Genomic DNA, 17,901 nt, shown 5'->3' with positions numbered 1-17,901 from the left:
ACATCACCTGAGTTCAATGTGCCTGACAGCTGACACTTAGTGAATGTCTCCATGAAACAAGAACAGTGAAACTTCCACAGATGAGAAAACAGAATCATCAGTGGCACTGGGATGTAAACCTAAGCCCCTGCTTTACATTTCATTTGCTCTGTTTTTCAGAACTACACTTTATGACATGAGAAAAACTGAATGATGTGCATATGAATGAACTGAATGAAAAGCAGAATGTTCGTACATTTAGTTAATATCAATTCTAATTTAATACATAAATGACTTGTTCAAATACTTATTACTTAGACTCCATGTAAGGGAGGAGAAAAGGGGAGAAAATTAGAGTGGGGGAAGATGAATCAAATCACATTTGTAGACCATACTACAACAGTTGGAAGCTACTTATCATATTTCCTAAGATAAAGTTGTGTTGGATCCTAATATGGGAACAAAGAGATTTAAGAAGGTAGGACAGCTAATTTAAAATCCCAAAATTCTCAACCAAGTTGATTTCATTGGCAGATGGTAGATTATCTGAATGACTGTGAGCCTAGAACGTTGAAAGTAATTTCTTTATTGAGAAAATAAAGACATGGTCCCTAAGGAAAAGGGCTAAAAATGACCATGTATCAAGTACACTAGTGAACAGCAAGTGAAACAAAATGTCTTAAGCATCTATGTCTTATCTTAGAAACATACAACTATTGTAAGAACATTATTTCTCGTATCTCTCAGGAAACATTTAGTTATAATATGAAAAAAAAAATTGAGCTTCTAATAGAAAATCAAATCCTATCAGAAGAAGAGTTACGTGGAGTAAGCGATGTTACACAGATGCTGACTTACTCTCCCTACCATAAAATTTGATAAACAACAAACATTTATGAAGCATCTACCACATGTCAAGAACTCTGCTAAAGACATACAAACATGACTAAAAGAGTACCTGAGCTCACAGTCTAGGGATTACCACAAGGAAGAGTGATGGATCACGAGTGGAAGGGAGATGAGTTACTACAAATGAAAAACAGGTTTCATTGTAGGAAAAAGGAAAGTGAATTAATGCTTTTGAAAGAGACATTAAAGTAGATTTCTGGGCAATATGAAACTGAGAGTCAATCTTGTCAGATTCTGAAGGCATCTGTAGATAAGCTGCCCAATGAAAAACAGGGCAGTGACAATAGGACAACTAGAAATAAGCTATAATTATAGCAAAGAAGGCAAGAGCTAGCATAAACCTGCCCATTGTCATTGTTGAAGTCATAGAACTACTCCTTTCAACTACTCTTGTCATCAGAGGCTTCCTGATGCGATCATCTGTGGTGAGGATAGCTTTTCGAGCCCCATCCCACTTTCCAGGGCCCTGTAGGCGATAGTGGATTGGAGTGCAGGGTCCCAGGAATAACTGTAATGCCAGCTTGGGGTCAGTGAAGGCCAGAGACAGCAGACTGGGCCTGACCCCCACCAAATCAGCAAGCTCTTCCATGGTATCTATGTAGTCTCCCTGAATGGTATGCCGTTGGCTCTCCACATACCTAAAGTAGAAAAGACAGAAACCATGGCCTAGCAATAATTCAATCAGTCAGTCAATCAATTACTGCCTTCTGAGTGCCTGCTATTCGCTTAATATCGGACTAGGAGCTGTGGCATATAGAGAAGAAAGATAAAACATTTGTGACTGTCCTTAAGGATCTTAGGATCTACAAAAGGAGATAAAACAGATAAACATGAAGCAGAGACTTCTGAGTGGTTTCAGACTGCTAAATACGAATGTGGAGAGGGGATAGTTAAAAGAGAGCTGTAATTGTTAGGTTCTTGAAGGATGTGAAAGATACAGATAAGATGAGGGACAGGTATAGCACATCCAGATACAAAGGATTCTGATGTTAGGAGAAAGAGAAAACCCATCACAAAAATCCTCAAGTATGGCATCCTCAATTATTTTATGAGGGAATGGTGACAGGGTCCACAGGGCAAGACTTTCCAGGGCCAATGTTAATTTGGAATCCTGAAAGGATGAGGGAGAGTGACTTACTTCACAAGAGGAAGTAGCCCTCCAAATGGAGACGAATGAAATGATTACACCAAGTGCAGATTTAAAGACTTAAAAATGACTTTTTAGGGGGAAAATGTGGTTGATTAACAGTGATATCTGTGTGGTGGAGTGGGACTTGGTGAGCTAATGAGTGACTTTCACTTTTTACTTTCTGTAACGAAAAGAAAGAACTGTAGGACAGAGAAGAAGAGAAAAGCCAAATCAAGCCAGTTGAGATTGAAGAATCCAGGAATAGGGACAGGAAAAAAATGATAGAAAATAAATTTGAGGTAGAACTTGTGAGATGGAATTTCAGAGGACCTGATAGAGGGTCAAGTAGGAATTTATTGAAATGGGATGAAGTTTAGGAGAGAAAAAGGTAAAACTGTAAAAAATTTGAGAGCTTTCCCTTACGAACAATATGTTGGCTTAAGGGTTTGTAGGCAAGCATTTATTTATCCTGTAATGGTAGGTCAAGATCTATACTATTCATGAGGTTGGGCGTGGTGTTTCACGCCTGTAATCCTAGCAGTTTGGGAGGCTGAGGCAGGCAGATCACTTTGAGCTCAGGAGTTCGAGATCAGCCTGGGCAACATGGCGAAACTCTGTCTCTACAAAAAACACAAAAATTAGCCGGACATTGTTAGCGCGCCTGCAGTCCCAGCTACTTGGGAGGCTGAGGCAGGAGAATTGCTTGACCCCAGGAAGTGGAGGCTGAGTGAGCCAAGATCACACTACTTCACTACAGCCTGGGTAACACAGTGAGACCCCATCTCAAAAAAAAAAAAAAAAAAAAAAAAAAAAGGCTATAGTATTCATGAAGGTTTCACAAAAGAGGTTCATTATATCCTTGGGTTACTGACTACTCAGGGTCAGAAGGTGGTTAGACAAAAATAAGTCAAAGGAAAGAGAGGAGGAAAGTTAAAATAAGATACTTGAGAGCCAGAAAAGAAAGCACTCCAAGAAGGAAGAAATGTTTAAAAGCACCAAACTCAGTAGTGACAAGAAGGAAAATGAAGCTGATCACAGGTGACATTTAAGAGAGCAGTTTCCGACCGGGTACAGTGGCTCCCGCCTGTAATCCCAGCACTTAGGGAGGCTGAGGCAGGCAGATCACGAGGTGAGGAGTTTGAGACCAGCCTGATCAACGTGGAGAAACCCATCTCTACTAAAAATACAAAAATTAGCTGGGTTTGGTGGCGTGCACCTGTAGTCCCAGCTACTTAGGAGGCTGAGGCAGGAGAATCGCTTGAACCTAAGAGGTGGAGGTTGCAGTGAGCCAAGATCGTGTCACTGACTCCAGCCTGGGTGACAGAGTGAGGGTCCGTCTCAAAAAATAAATAAATAAATAAATAAATAAATAAATAAATAAATAAAAATAAAAAGGGCAGTTTAAGGAGTAAGGATGGAAGTTAACAATGCAGAAGGCTTAGGAGGGAGCAAAAGGTGAGAATTTAGAAAATTTAGTGCAGAAGTTTGGCAGTGAAAGGAAGGAGGAATATAGGAGAGCGCCTGGAAGTGGTAATGGAATTAAATAAAAACTTTTTCTCCACATGAGGGAAAGTTATGCTAGTATAATCAGTTGAAGAAAACCACCTCTTTAGGCCTGGAACAATTGTCTGTCAGTTTTCCACAGAAATTTAGAGACTTACCATCAATTTTCACTTTGTCCAAATAAAAAACACCCAGCGATTGAGCTTAAGTTCTGAAATTCAGACTGCTAAATGACTGTGTTCACCAAAACACTAAGCAGCTGGCTGTTACCATGTTCCCAACTCACATGGACTATTCATACCATGAGCCACTGTGACTTGAGTGTGCTGTCTGTCACATGAGCATAGCCAGCAAAGCGGCCACTGCAGACTTGTAAATCTACCCACAGATTTGTAATTCACCCATAGCTACCTCTCATTCATTCACTGTCACTCTTCCTTCCTCTGGCAAGTATACTAGCACTTCAAGTAATCCTCACAAAAATAATACACCTTCTGCCTTCTGATTTTATTTCCATATGTGTTTTCCGATGTAACTTTTTTTAAGGCATTAAACATAGGATTTTAGACACCTAAAACTTTTCTCTCCTTTCTTGTCCATATTTAGACTACTAGTGCTATCTCTCCATTCTATTGTCACAAACTATTTTTTCTTTTTTCATCATAATAGAATCTAAATCCTCAAGCTAACAAGAGGAAGTTAAATATAGTACAATATTTCTCTTATTAAGAAATAAGTAGAAATGTAACCATATATCTTCCTGGGAGATTTTCTTACCTTTTTTCAATTTTCTCTTGAGTTTTAGATATTTCTGCCATCATTTCACTCTGTGAGGGCAATGTCTTTAGCCCTAAACATAAAAATTAAAATTTTAACTGTAAAATTACCTCAGTAGGAACACTAATCCTATGCTATGAAGAATTCAAAGAAATACAGGATAGTTTCCTGTACTCAAGGAGGTTACAATTCCCTTGATCACCTTACTCTACCGTCACCACAATATAATATTAACATCTATAGCTTACTCTCCTTATTCTCCTTTGTCTTCGGAAGACAGTTCCCCTACTCTGACTTCCAACCAATACCTGCCTCCTCCCTAATGTAGTCTTTCAATTGGGAAATGAAATATGGACATGAGAAAATGACCTTAAAAGTATATGGAAAATCATTTACAAAGTTAAAGGGCAGAGGAGTGGGGAAACACACCTGCACCTGTATTCTTGATAACAAAGGGGCCTTATATCAACAGAAAGAGAAGGAGTAAAAATAAATTTTTTTTTTTTTTTAAGACAGACTCTCACTATGTCACCCAGGCTGGAGTACAGTGGTGTGATCTCAGCTCACTGTAACCTCCGCCTCCCAGGTTCAAGCAATTCTTCTGCCTCAGCCTCCTGAATAGCTGGAACTACAGGTGCATGCCACCAAACCCACCTAATTTTTTTTTTTTTTGGTAATTTTAGTAGAGATGAGGTTTCACCATATTGGTCAGGCTGGTCTCGAACTCCTGACCTCAGGTGATCCACCCGCCTCTGCCTCTCAAGGTGCTGGGATTACAGGCATGAGCCACCGTGCCCAGCCAAAATAAAATCTCAATCACTTTTTATGACTAAAGTCCTGTGGAAGATAAGCCTCATCTTCTAAACATGTTTCTTTGATAAAAGTAGGGGTTAAGGCCAAGGGGAACTCGTAATACCTAACCTTGACTGATAAATTTAAGTATGTTACACACACAGTTCCAGTAGTAGGAATTATACACCAAGGACAGGGCTAGACAAAGGCTTAATAGTATTTAAGTCAGTATGAATAATGCTAAGCTTAAACAATTAGTTGTATGCCCCTGTAACTAGGGACTATGCCATGTAGAAGATTTTGGCCACATCCAGTCCTAAGGTGTCACTCCATAAAATTGTGGAATATAAAATTTCAGAACGGCAATATATTTTACCCGATACAAGCATTCTTTCTACAAGTACTCTAATCTTGTGGTTATCTCATCCTCTTTAAACATATCTGGTGATGGGTATCTATAATAATTATATCTTCTGAGGTGATTATACAATTATTTGACTGCTCTAGCTGCTGGAACATTATTATTTTTATTGACCCCAAGATCTGACTCTGCATTTGTACCATTGACCAAACTCTGCCTTCTGGAGCCACAGAGTTTAATGTTAATACATGACAGCTCTTGAAACATTTGGAAATGATTGTCATAACTCTTTAAGTCTTCTCATTATCAGGCTAAACAGTACAAGTTTCCCATATAATGGGTTTCATATTCTCTGCCATCTTGGTTGCCCTTCACTAAGCATACTTTAATAACTATCCTGGTGTATCCCTCTTAAAATACGGAACTCAGAAGTTCATCACTCTCAAATAGCCTTCTGTGGTTTTCCATGTGTTTTTACATTTTAGCCATGGGAATTATTACTTATCTTCACAAATCAATTAGGAAACACTGAAATGCTTCATTGAAGGTTAATCATAGGTCTCTTTGGATATTCAAGAAATGCATTTTGAGAGTCAATTTCAAAATTACTTCTCCACAACCACAAGTTTTACTTCTATTAGCTAGAAACATGAAGGAGGAGGTGTATTTCTTGATTGTGGGAGACACCAAATTCATAAAAGAGAAAAAAAACAACAAAAAACCCTGTATTTCTCTGTCTGTCTATAGATAGATAAAGATGTATATACATCTTAGTCTAGATCTCTTGGGGTGAAAAAATTTTTACAAATTAAAAAATTTTAAAAAGATGTATACCTCTTTTTACCTATATACCCTGTGGTACAGTTATGTCTTAATTCATAAATTTTGTTTTTGCAGTGTTTCCTTGTTTAGACATATTAGCTTTACCATATTTCTTATCTCCCTCCAGGTCTTTGCTCCCCATCTTAGATTCCCAATTCAAATGAATGGCCTCAACACCTGAACAGATTCTTTTCTGTCTCTCTTCTCCAATATGCTTTCTGTCACCAAATTCTTCAGATTTGCCTGTGAAATTTCATTCAAGTCTGGCTTCTCCAATTCCTTTAGATTGTCATTGCCTTGGTTTAAAGCCCTCATGATGTCTTACTGAGACTTTTACCACAGGCTCTTACTGACCTATTTCCCATTTCACTCCTCTCTAACATATCTTCTAAACTGCACATCTGATTTGACTCCTCTTCCAGCTAAAATCCTTCAGTGGTTCTCCAGTGTGTACCTTAAATACAAACTTCTTGATATTGCCTGTGAATATGTCTAGTTTCATTTTCCTTCATTCCCATAACACTTTATTTACCAGCATTCTGAACTACTTGCAGTTCCCAGAACTCTACTTGTTCTGTCACTTTTATCTAACTTTGCATAAACAGTAGTGATTATTTCCCCTCCATGGTCAATATTTACCTGTTCTTTTAGTAAATTCCTATGTAGTTGTAGGGAGAATTGGGTACTTACTGCCCATTGCTCCCATGGCAGCTTTTCTGCATTGCTACTGGAACACTTTTTTAGGGTCTAGTTAAATATCTGCTGAATGAACAAATCATTAAGTATCTGTTTACTTGTCTGTGTTTGATATGGTTTGGCTGTGTCCCCACCCAAATCTTATCTTGAATGGTGGGTCCCATAATCCCCATGTGTCATGGGAGGGACCTGGTGGAAGGTGATTTAATCATGGGGTGGTTACCCTCAGGCTGCTTATGCTGTTCTCATGATAGTGAGTAAGTTCTCACAAGATCTGATGGTTTTATAATGGGCTTCCCCTTTCACTCAGCACTCATTCTCTCTCCTGCCACCCTGTGAAGAGGTGCCTTCTGCCATGATTGTAAGTTTCCTGAGGCCTCCCCAGCCATGCAGAACTGTGAGTGAATTAAACCTCTTTCCTTTAGAAACTACTCAGACTCAGGCAGTTCTTTACAGCAGCATGAGAATGGACTAACAGTCTTCCTTGCTTGACTCTGCATTCCAGAAAGTTAGGGATTTTCTGTTTGGTCATATTTGCATCTCCAGCCGCTAGCAGAGGGCCTGGTACATACTAAGAGGTCATTATATGTTATCTGAAGAATGTTGAAGAACAGTGAAACTGAAGTTCAGAGATCTTCCAAGGGTTCCAAGACAAGGTGGGAAGGAAGAGAGCCTGAATTATAGTCCTGTGGTAGCAGGCCTTCAGTCTGCTGTCAGCCTAAAGCAGGTTGTATCTGTGTACTCCTGACTTGCCCCTGCACATTTCAATGTATAGCTGATGTTATGAGAGAAAAGAGATCTGGCTCTCATTCTGCAATTTCAGTCCAGTTCAGGCTTTTAACATAACTGGAAATTGGCTAAGGTAGCCCAGAAGCTGAGATCCTGAGATAAGAAATTTCTACATCAGAATTTAGAATTTCATTTACCTCAAGGGTAAACTGGCATTTATTAGAATAGACGTTTATTAGATACCTCTTATGTGCTAGGCACTGGTCTAGACTTGCAATACAAAGGCAAATAAACATGAGTCCTTTATGTAAAGAGCTATCACTATACTACGAAGGGAGGGAAGAAATATGCATAGGCTTTTCCTATACAAATAAAAAGTAAAGGGAGGCATATCAAGGAGAAAGGACAGTGGAAGCAAAAGCACAGGGTACAAGGGTACCTGCTGTGTTTGCTGCTTAGTGGGTACGTCATCCAATGCATCTACAGTATTGTAGGAAGTATGGTAAAGACTAGTGAAAGATGGGCCTGAGACCAGGTGTGGTGGCTCACGCCTGTAATCCCAGCACTTTGGGAGGCCGAGATGGATGGATCGTGAGGTCAGGAGATTGAGACCATCCTGGCTAACACGGTGAAACCCCATCTCTACTAAAAAATACAAAAAAACTAGCTGGGTGTGGTGGCGGGCGCCTGTAGTCCCAGCTACTTGGGAGCTGAGGCAGGAGAATGGCGTGAACCCAGGAGGTGGAGCTTGCAGTGAGCCAAGATAGTGCCACTGCACTCCAGCCTGGGTGACAGAGCGAGACTTTGTCTCGAAAAAAAAAAAAAAAAAAAAAAAAAAAAAAAAAAAGATGGGCCTGAAATTGGAGGTTGTATCCAATTTGTGGAGGATCTTGAATGCCAGGTTATGACATAATGCCTTCTTGTGATCCAGAGATTTGGTGTAACTTGATATAGTTTTCAAGGAAAGAAAGTTGCTGAGTGAAAATAAAACACTTGCAAGGGCTGCAAAAGAAGCAATGAAAAAAACTACGTTTCATTTCAGTCAAGGCAAGGAAGTAAATTCAGTGTTCTAGAAAAGAGTAGAACATTTTCTTGACAAGAGAACAATAATTCCAGAGAACAGAAGAAGGAAAACGGGGCTTGGAAGGGGACAGACAAGGAAGGATGCAGGCTTTGTTGGGTAGACATGAAAAAATGGGAAAAACAAGCTAATTCAAAGGGTTTTAAATTGGCATAGTGAAGGGATAATTCAGGGAAGAGAAAGGCAAGAATGTGGGAGGCAGACAGATTGGTCATGGACAGAATAAAAAACTCAGGGTTCCTGTTGGAAGTCTGGTAAAGTTATAGAATTCTGAAGATTTCTTCCTTCCAGGTGTTAGAAAAAAGCTGGAGGAATTAGCACTAGGCTTCTGCTACCATAGGAAGCTGGGCTTTTTGTACATTTTCCCTAAGATCCCCTAATCTCATAGCCATAATGCAGACTCTTGCAAATACTCATTTTCTCTATTTCCTCTCAATAATTCACTTGGTCTTAGAAAAGAGTCCCAGTTGCTTAAAGTATACTAAGATGCTGTGGCCTGTTTTAATGAACTGTTCTCCCCTTATATAATTGACCCAATTAAAAGGTCACTTTAATATGACTAGAATCAGGCCAACCTAATGGGCTATTTGCATTTGACTACTTGTATAGTGCTCTCAGGTTGTACATAATCTGCTGGATAGGACTGGAAGTAATAGAAATTTGGGGAAATTTAGAAAGGTTGTTGAATTATCAACTCTAATAACATTGGTTCTTTTTCTCTCTGTAACTGTGAAGATTTTCACTAGGGAAAACAAAAAAGGTGTAATTCCAACAGGAACTCTGAGTTTTAATTAAATGCAAGTAACAATAGCAAATTTTGTTATAACAACCATAGAATCAGTGAATTTCTTCTTTAGAAGGACCCTTAAACATCACCTTGTTTCTCTCCATCCTGAGGCTTGAATCTACTCCATACCTTCCCCCATCCCGCCTCGGCCCAGTGAGTGTTCAGTCATTGGCATCCTTTTCCTATTCTGCTTAGAATTTCAGAGGCAGCCGGTTCCATCATGAAATGGCACTGGCTGATAGGAAAAAGGTTTTGAATTTTCTTCTTAATGGTAAGCTGATATGTAACCCTCAAGATTTGACTCCTTGATTCTGGTTTGACCCTTTGAAGCTATACTGAGTAAATCTAATCCTTCTTTCATGGGCCTTCCCTTCAGATATTTGAAGGAAATTCTCATATCTCTCCTGAAGTTTATCTTCTCCAGGCTAAATCTCTCTCCAACTCTTTCACATGTACTTCAGATGGCATGTTTTCAAATCCCTTAAACCATTTAAATCTCTCTCCTTATTTAATGCGCTCCACCTTCACTTTTAAAATGTATCATTAGGTGAGGTCTGGCCAGTTTAGAGAACAACAGTTGTAATGTTCTAGGACATTATAGTTTTTTAATGATGCTAGATTTAATTATTTATTTGGAAGCTACAGCATTCTACTGACTCATATGAAACCTATTCCCCATTATTTTTTTCATATATTCCTAGCCAAAACTGAAAGAGGGGACATAAAAGGAGAAAAGTGAGAATTAGGGAGATTGAATATCCTACATTATTGACTAGTCTGCAATCAGGTCTTAAGTTTTGGCTGAAAGCAAGTCATACTATTTCTATATTTTATTTTATCTATAATGAAAGAAGATAAAACTATTTTACTTCATAAATATATGCCAGTTGGCTAAAATCTAGATGAGTAAATTCTAATTTGGAGTACACATTGGAATCACTGGGGAATATTTTTCTCAAAGATGTTATGACTGCCCCACCCCAGGCTAACTAAATAAGCATCAGCAAGGATGGTTTCAAAGCATGCATAACTTGGAAAAATTTCTCAGGTATGATGTATGTATGTATTTCAAAGCATGCATAACTTGGAAAAATTTCTCAGGTTATAAATTGCTACTTTAGATACACTCAAAAATAAATTTTTCTGTACTAACTTTGTGCTAGGCACTGTTGTAATCATACATGCTATCTCTAGCTATTTAGAAACAAGTATCTAAACAGAGGTAAACATATCACCAAGTAATTAAGTAGTCTATTTGCATGGTCACTTACCTTTAAATACCTGAGTGGCCCAGCGTCCTTGGAGCTCTGAAATGGGCATAATGGCTCCTAAGGGCTGAATCAAGCCTATGATTGCAAGAGTTGGCCTTTCCAGGTTAGGAGGGAAGACCCTTTTATACAAGGATATCTTGTTTTTGACCACTTTGACGGAATCTTCCAGAAACGGAAAGGCAAAGCTATAGCCTGTGGCAAAGATAACAGCATCAATGTCATCCTCCCTGGAGCCATCCTCAAATATGGCAGCTGTCTCCGTGAATTCCTTCACATTTCCTTTCACTTTCACCAAGCCAGAAATGATACGATTTGGCAGGTCATCATTTATGGTTGGATGCTGACTCAGAGCTCTGTGAGTGGTGACAAAGATCAAGTGAAGGAGAAATGAGAGAAAGAGAAATCAGTACCATATAAGTAAAATTTTGCTTTGGTGGAGGTAAACAGTATGCCAATAATCTTCCCCTTGGTCTATGCATGAAGTTTGGGAAATGTCTAATTTACACTAGGTTGGCACAGATGAAGATCAGAGCTGAAGTTGGACCCTGGATGCACTGAAAGGGACAGTGTTGGAGGGGTGAAGGAAGAGTGTTGTTTGAGGAGTAGATATATGATTTCTCAAGTAACAGTAATATTCTGTGTGTGATATGATAAGGCCACAGGTCAATAGTTTGTATCCTCATATCAAGAAGTCTGACGGAACTAAGCTGTCAACATTCTGTTCAGTCTCATTTCCAGTTTCAAAGGCTCAAGAGCTAGGTTTAGGCCACTGTGTTCCAAACTGTATAATAAATTACATGTATGTAGCAACTTACAGTTTGTAAGTGGCTTTTATATGCATTAACTTATTTGACTCTCACAAAACTCTATGAAGGAAGCAGAACAGGTGTCATTATCCCAGTTTTGTAAATGAGGAAATTGAGGCCTAGAAAAGTTATGTGACTCGTCCAATGATACACAGCCTAGGATTTTAGAATTTATCTCAAAGTTGTTTTCAATGAATTATCTTGGTATACTTTGGGTCTGTTATTGTTTCCTAGAGACAGCGTAGGATATGGATACTGGAAACACTGGGTTGGTGCAAAAGTAATTGCTTTTTTTTGCCATTACTTTTAATAATAATAAGGCTGGTTCCTAGTATCGTGGATCTTTCTAAAAAGCAGTCTTTTTTTTTTTTTTTTTTGAGATAGAGTCTCACTGTGTTGCCCAAGCTGGAGTGTGGTGGCACTATCTTGGCTCACTGCAACCTTCACCTCCCAGGTTCAAGTGATTCTCCCGCCTCAGCCTCCTGAGTAGCTTGGACTACAGGCACTTGCCACCATGCCTGGCTAATTTTTGTATTTTTAGTAGAGACGGGGTTTCACCATGTTGGTCAGGCTGGCCTCGAACTCCTGACCTCGTGATCCTCCCACTTTGGCCTCCCAAAGTGCTGGGATTGCAGGCATAAGCCACGGCACCTGGCCTAAAAAGCAGTCTTAATGCCTGAATACTAAATTAACTCATCTTCAGACGGAGCTATCCTGGCCTCAGGAACTTTACATGTTTAAATTACCACTACTGGTTGTTGCATTTAGTTATGCTTTGACACTAGGTCGATTGTGTTCTGCATTCCAACCTAATGATTTCATCATTTTCTCCAAACCTACTCCTTTTCACCAGCAATACCACCATCCATCCATATAGTTGCCGAACGCACAAAACCAGGAGTCTTATATTTGGTCACCAAGCCTTTTCCCTTTCTCCTCTTAACATCCCCAGAATAGTTTTATCTACTCTTTATCTCAACCAGATGATACAATTGTCTTTAGGACCTCCTGTCCCATCCCACTCCCACACCATTTTCAAAATAGTCTTTCTAAAATGTACGTATTATTATGTTACTCACTTGCCTAAATCTTTGAATGGCTTTGGACTGTCTTCATTCCATACTTTTTATGTAGTAGAGCAAAGGTTGTCATGCCTGATGAACCTAGAGATACATTCAGTCACTCTTCCATCTTTGCTATATAGTCCAGCCATTCCAGACTACATGCAGGTCCTGGAGCATTATGTATTTTTTGCTGTTCCAAGACTTTGTTTTTATAATTAGAATGCTATTCCCTTGTTCTATTTGTTTGGCTATCTCCTATTATTCAACAAAGCCTCAATTTATTTTGCAACCACCAAAAACATGCATGCTAAAATAATTAGGTGAAAGGTTTTTAGGAAACACAGTCTCCAAATGTCACCACACTGATTAACTTCAAAGGGAAAAAATATCTTTATAGTGGAGAAACTCGGTGGTATCTATACCACCTTATGTAAGTGGTCAAATTTAGCATAATTACTGTGAGAGATGCTGACATCATGTGACTCTTGATATGACCCCCTAAGACCAGCATCCCCTATGTAGTATATGTGTCAAAAACATTTCACCTGAATATGAAAAAGGAAGAAAACTATGCAAGTCTAAATTTAGAGACTCTCTACAAAACAATGCCTTAGGTTCTTAAAAAGAAAGCCCATGTCAAAGAGAGAATTATTTCAGATTAAGAGAGATTAAAGAGACATGACAACTAAATGTAATGGGGTGATTGATGACCTGGCAGGACACTAGATTTAAAAAGATTTTTTAAAGCTATAAAAAATATTATTGGGGCAACTGGGGATATTGCCAATGTAGTAGATAATGTATTTTATCAATGTTAAATTTCCCAGGTGTGATAATTATATGATGGTTATGTAGGAGAATGCCCTTTTTCTTGTTATACACTGAAGTATTTAAACTGTCTTAATGACTGTAATGTACTCAAATGGTTTCAGAAAAAAAAATGTACGTGTGTATGTATGCCCTATATGTGTGGATGTATCTACAGAGAGGGGGAAAGAGAGGAAGCAAATATAGCAAACTTAACAGGTAAATCCAGGTGAAGGGTATATGGGTGCTCATTGTACTTATCATTTTGCAACTTTTCTGTAGATCTGAACATTTTAAAAAATAAAAAGTTGGAGGGAAAATAAATTTGGAATCAGCCTCTAGAAATGTTTTCCCTCCCTGGTTCTGTGAGGACCCCACCCTTTGTACTTTCATAGCGCTCTATGTATTTCTTCATTATACTCTGTCCTTTTTCTTCTCATTAGAGTATTTAAGGTAAGATCTATTTCTTGAGTCTGCTATTTATTATTTCTGTTGCGCTCAGGAAAATTGCTTACTTTTTCTACATCTCAGTTTTTATATCTGTAAAATGTAGATAAAAAATTGTGGAGGCCAAAGCAACTCCATCTTAGAAGCTAATCTACCATATTGACTTCTGATCAACCCTGGTTCCAGGAATACCTCTGAGATTTCCAGTTAATCTGTTGTTTAATAGCATGTACCTACCGTAAATCCCACTCTTAGGGCAAACTCCTACCCATTCGCTCTGAAGTATGTGTGCCCCTCCCCTAATGTATATAATCCCTGGGTCAGGAGGTAATGGTGTGGGGATCTACCATCTTGTCTCACCACTGCCTGAGACAGACATGGCTTCTGTTTGTAAGTCCCTATAAAATGTTTCTAAGAAACTGAATCTGTCAGCTTTTTCTTCAGTCTCTCAGCTTCCTCAGCCTTTGGAGTAGGTTTGCATTGACCTCCTCACTGTGAAACAAAAATAGTCCCAACTTATAGGGCTCTTGTAAGGATTAAGTGAGATACTGCATGTAACTCATTTAGCACTGTGCTTATCTTATAGAAAGTCCTCAGAAAGGTGAGTGTTATTTCTATTACTATTACTATTATGTCTTTTCTCTCTGTATTTCATGCCCATGTATGATGCCTGGCTCATAACGGGTGCTCAATGAGTAAATGATGCACTGCCCTCAGCTCCCATTTTGTTGTTGGGCATCATGCAAAAAGAACTGATACCTGGGGGAATGAGAAAAGCGTTACTGCCAAAGAGAATTCTAGACTAAAAACCCACAGAGCAATAGATCTTGGACATCTGTGGGTACAAGTTAGAAATCTGATTTCAGATTCTATGAGTCTATAGGCTTTCTTTTCTTTTTTTTTTTTGAGACGGAGTCTCACTCTGTCACCCAGGCTGGAGTGCAGTGGCACAATCTCAGCTCACTGCAACCTCTGCCTCCAGGGTTCAGGCGATTCCCCCTGCCTCAGCCTCCTGAATAGCTGGTACTACAGACAGGTGCCACCATGCCTGGCTAGCTTTGTATTTTTAGTAGAGATGGGATTTCACCATGTTGGCCAGGATGGTCTTGAACTCCTGACCTCAGGTGATCCACCCGCCTCTGCCTCCCAAAGTGCTGGGATTACAGGCGTGAGCCACCACACCCAGCCACTATGGATTTTCTTAATGTATGGGTAGAGGTAGCTCTACCATTAGCCAGTGTGAAGAGTCCTTATTCTTGTGCTTTGGCCATTATCCCTGTACTCCCATCCTGGGAACATACCTGTGTTTAGGCTTCAGGCCAAACATTTCATGGTCAAACCTTTGGTTTATCTTTTTTTCCATATATTTGTTTGCTAATGATTGGCCACAGATCTTCCACATAAAATGTGTAAGTCGAGAAGAGAACAACACATCAAAAGGATATCCATAGTTCCCTACACGATTCAGGATCCAAGCCCCTCTCCTGGTGCTGAGGAAAACCTGGGGCATGGAAGAAATTGTTTGCTTTTGTCACTCAGATTCATAAACTTTCAAAAGCACCCCCATTTTCTTCAAGAATCAGTTCAAACTCATTAGTCTGGCTTTTTAACCCCTGCATAATCTTTGTGGGTTTTTGTGTTTGTTTCCTGCCATTTTCCTTCCCAAACACTAAACTTACAATTAAATTGGTGTATCTACTGTCCAAGAATATGTCTTGCTCTAATCTACCATTGTATTTCTGTTTAGTGCCATTATGCCTGCCTGAAATGCCTTCTCTCTTCTTAACTCTCCAAATCCTGTTCATTTTAAAGACCCGGATCAAGACTGCCTCCTCCATGAAGACACCAGTGACCATTCAGGCTGACAATTTTCTCCCCATCCTCTGAACTTCTCTAGCACTTATCACCTGTAGAACTCATTAAAAAGCATGTACTGGTAAAGTTGAAAGCAGCTGGAGACCATTTAATCTAAAACCCTCATTCTTTTGCCATTGACATTGTTTGCATTATTACAAAAACTCCTGCTGTTTATCATTTTTATTGATATTAAACTTTCTACACTCTTGATTTCTGTCTCTTCAAATGTGTTTTCTCAAGGGTAGGAGATAAAGCCTACACATCCACAGCAGATTATCATCACTTCTGTTTATTGGGATTTGTGACCTTTACGTCATTGTGCTAGGTCCTTCATCTATATTACAACCACCTCTTGAGGAAAGTATTATTACACCCATGTTATAGATGAGGGGTATGGAAAGGATGAATAACTTGCCTGAGATCACAGAGCTAGTAAGTGGCAGAGCTGAATTTCCAACCCAGGTCTGACTAACTCCAAAGCCTGTGCTTAAGAAATGTTTGACTGATTATTTAATGGAGAAAAATAAGATTGCTAGTAGAACAACAGGAAGCTAGTCAGTCTTTCTGTGTCCTCCGCTGGCTAAAGTCCATGTTCAGAGCTGATAAAGATTTGATATTCAGTTACCTGGCAAAAGAATCACTTTTCCTACATTATGAAACTGTCTGGAGATGGCTTCCAGATGGTAAGTTATGTAAGTACATTGCTTCATAGTCTTTTTGTCTAAGATGACCTGTCTACAGAGGGATAATTGTTTACTTCACAAATCTTATCTTCCCTGTGGTGACTGTAAGCGCTGTGATAATTATGTACTTCCATAGTCACAGTTGAAAGGGCATATATGGTCTTAGAAATTGAACAGTTTTGTGTGCCGGCTATATAATTTCTGATGAGTAACGAAAACACTCAGAGCCCTCATTAAAAGGTTTCATATTTATGAAATAGTAACAATAATACATAGATCACAAGGCTGTTGTGATAATTAAGAAGTGTTTTTGTAAAAGTTGTGGTATATAGTAAACACTTGATAAGTGCTTAACTGCTGTCATATTTCTTATTTCAGTTTTCCATTTATACCTTATTTTAAGCAAATAACATTTACAAATCAGATATATAAGGAAAACTGTTTAATCAATGTAATCTTATATGAAATTAATATTGAAAGAAAGGAATATTTTCTCTTTACAAAAGCATCCACAAGAATTATATGAAAAACTTCCATGATATACTGAAACATATAGGTCCATTTAAAATGTTTGATTTGTAAACAAATCTTCATAAATACAATTTACAAGTAAAGCAAAAAGTTAGAACTCAGCAATTGAGTTTCTTCAGCTTGCATTAGTGGTGTGACAGTATTGCCTCTGCTATGCAGACATAGTTTTCCTTTGCATTTTCCCAGGCTTTCTCACAGACACAGCCACCTTATGCAGAAATGCTTTGTTATTTGGCAACCTGCAGTTCCCCAGGGCAGGTAAGGCCAAGATCCCTTAGAACTGTCCATTTGACAAGCCAATGATATTAAAGAAAGCTTTTGCCATGGGTCCCCACTCTTCGTTTTTTGCACATTCTTCTACCATAACACCCACACACGTTTTAACCCTTGTTTATATAATTACTTTAATTATTTTTAATCCTTGTTTTTATATTGTTATTTCCTGATAAATGTCTGTTGAATTAATTCATTAAGTAACATATGAAATAATTTTTGTGGTTGTAGATGAGGATAGTAATGAGAAGAAGTGTTTTTCAAACAAAGTTGCTGAGTAAGAGTCATTTAACAGAATTGTAGCACTTAGCTTCTCATTAAAATAAAACAAGTTAAAACATCTTTGTAGAGAAGCATGGCTTAATTAAAGTTACTAAAGAACAACCAAGATGTTTACCTATTGCCAATAGAGTTTAATTCAATAAAGACATTGATAACAAAATACAATATTGGCATGTCTTTTTCCAGGAATTCATAGTGAAGACACTTGCTTCTCAGTTCAAAATCTGCTATACAAAAACCAAAACGAACAAAACAAAAAGCCAAGGAGATATAATTGCTTTAGAGTGAATGTTATTCTGAGTTACTTAACTGCAT

General features: G+C 38.6%; 1 protein-coding gene across 5 annotated transcripts in view; it reads right to left on the bottom strand.

Annotated features, from left to right (window-relative positions):
• Positions 1–549: 549 nt before the first annotated feature.
• Positions 550–17,901, bottom strand: part of FMO5 (flavin containing dimethylaniline monoxygenase 5) — a 41,571-nt gene continuing 24,219 nt past the window's right edge. For 4 of the 5 annotated variants that reach the window (XM_008019339.3, XM_008019337.3, XM_008019338.3 and 1 more), the window contains exons 6-9: positions 15,262–15,461; positions 10,837–11,189; positions 4,298–4,370; positions 550–1,526 (exon numbers count right to left, since the gene is read on the bottom strand). In XM_008019339.3, the coding sequence (XP_008017530.2) occupies positions 1,181–1,526; positions 4,298–4,370; positions 10,837–11,189; positions 15,262–15,461 (972 nt within the window). In that variant the 3' untranslated portion in view covers positions 550–1,180. Of the gene's footprint in view, positions 1,527–4,297; positions 4,371–10,836; positions 11,190–12,721; positions 15,462–17,901 lie in introns of those variants that run through there. The other variant, XR_012089964.1, reaches the window with a different exon arrangement.

Source organism: Chlorocebus sabaeus, chromosome 20 (assembly GCF_047675955.1).
Source record: "Chlorocebus sabaeus isolate Y175 chromosome 20, mChlSab1.0.hap1, whole genome shotgun sequence".
Lineage (NCBI taxonomy): Eukaryota > Metazoa > Chordata > Mammalia > Primates > Cercopithecidae > Chlorocebus > Chlorocebus sabaeus.
The sequence above is the reverse complement of the archived record's forward strand: the minus strand, read 5'-3'. Positions and strand labels throughout refer to the sequence as shown.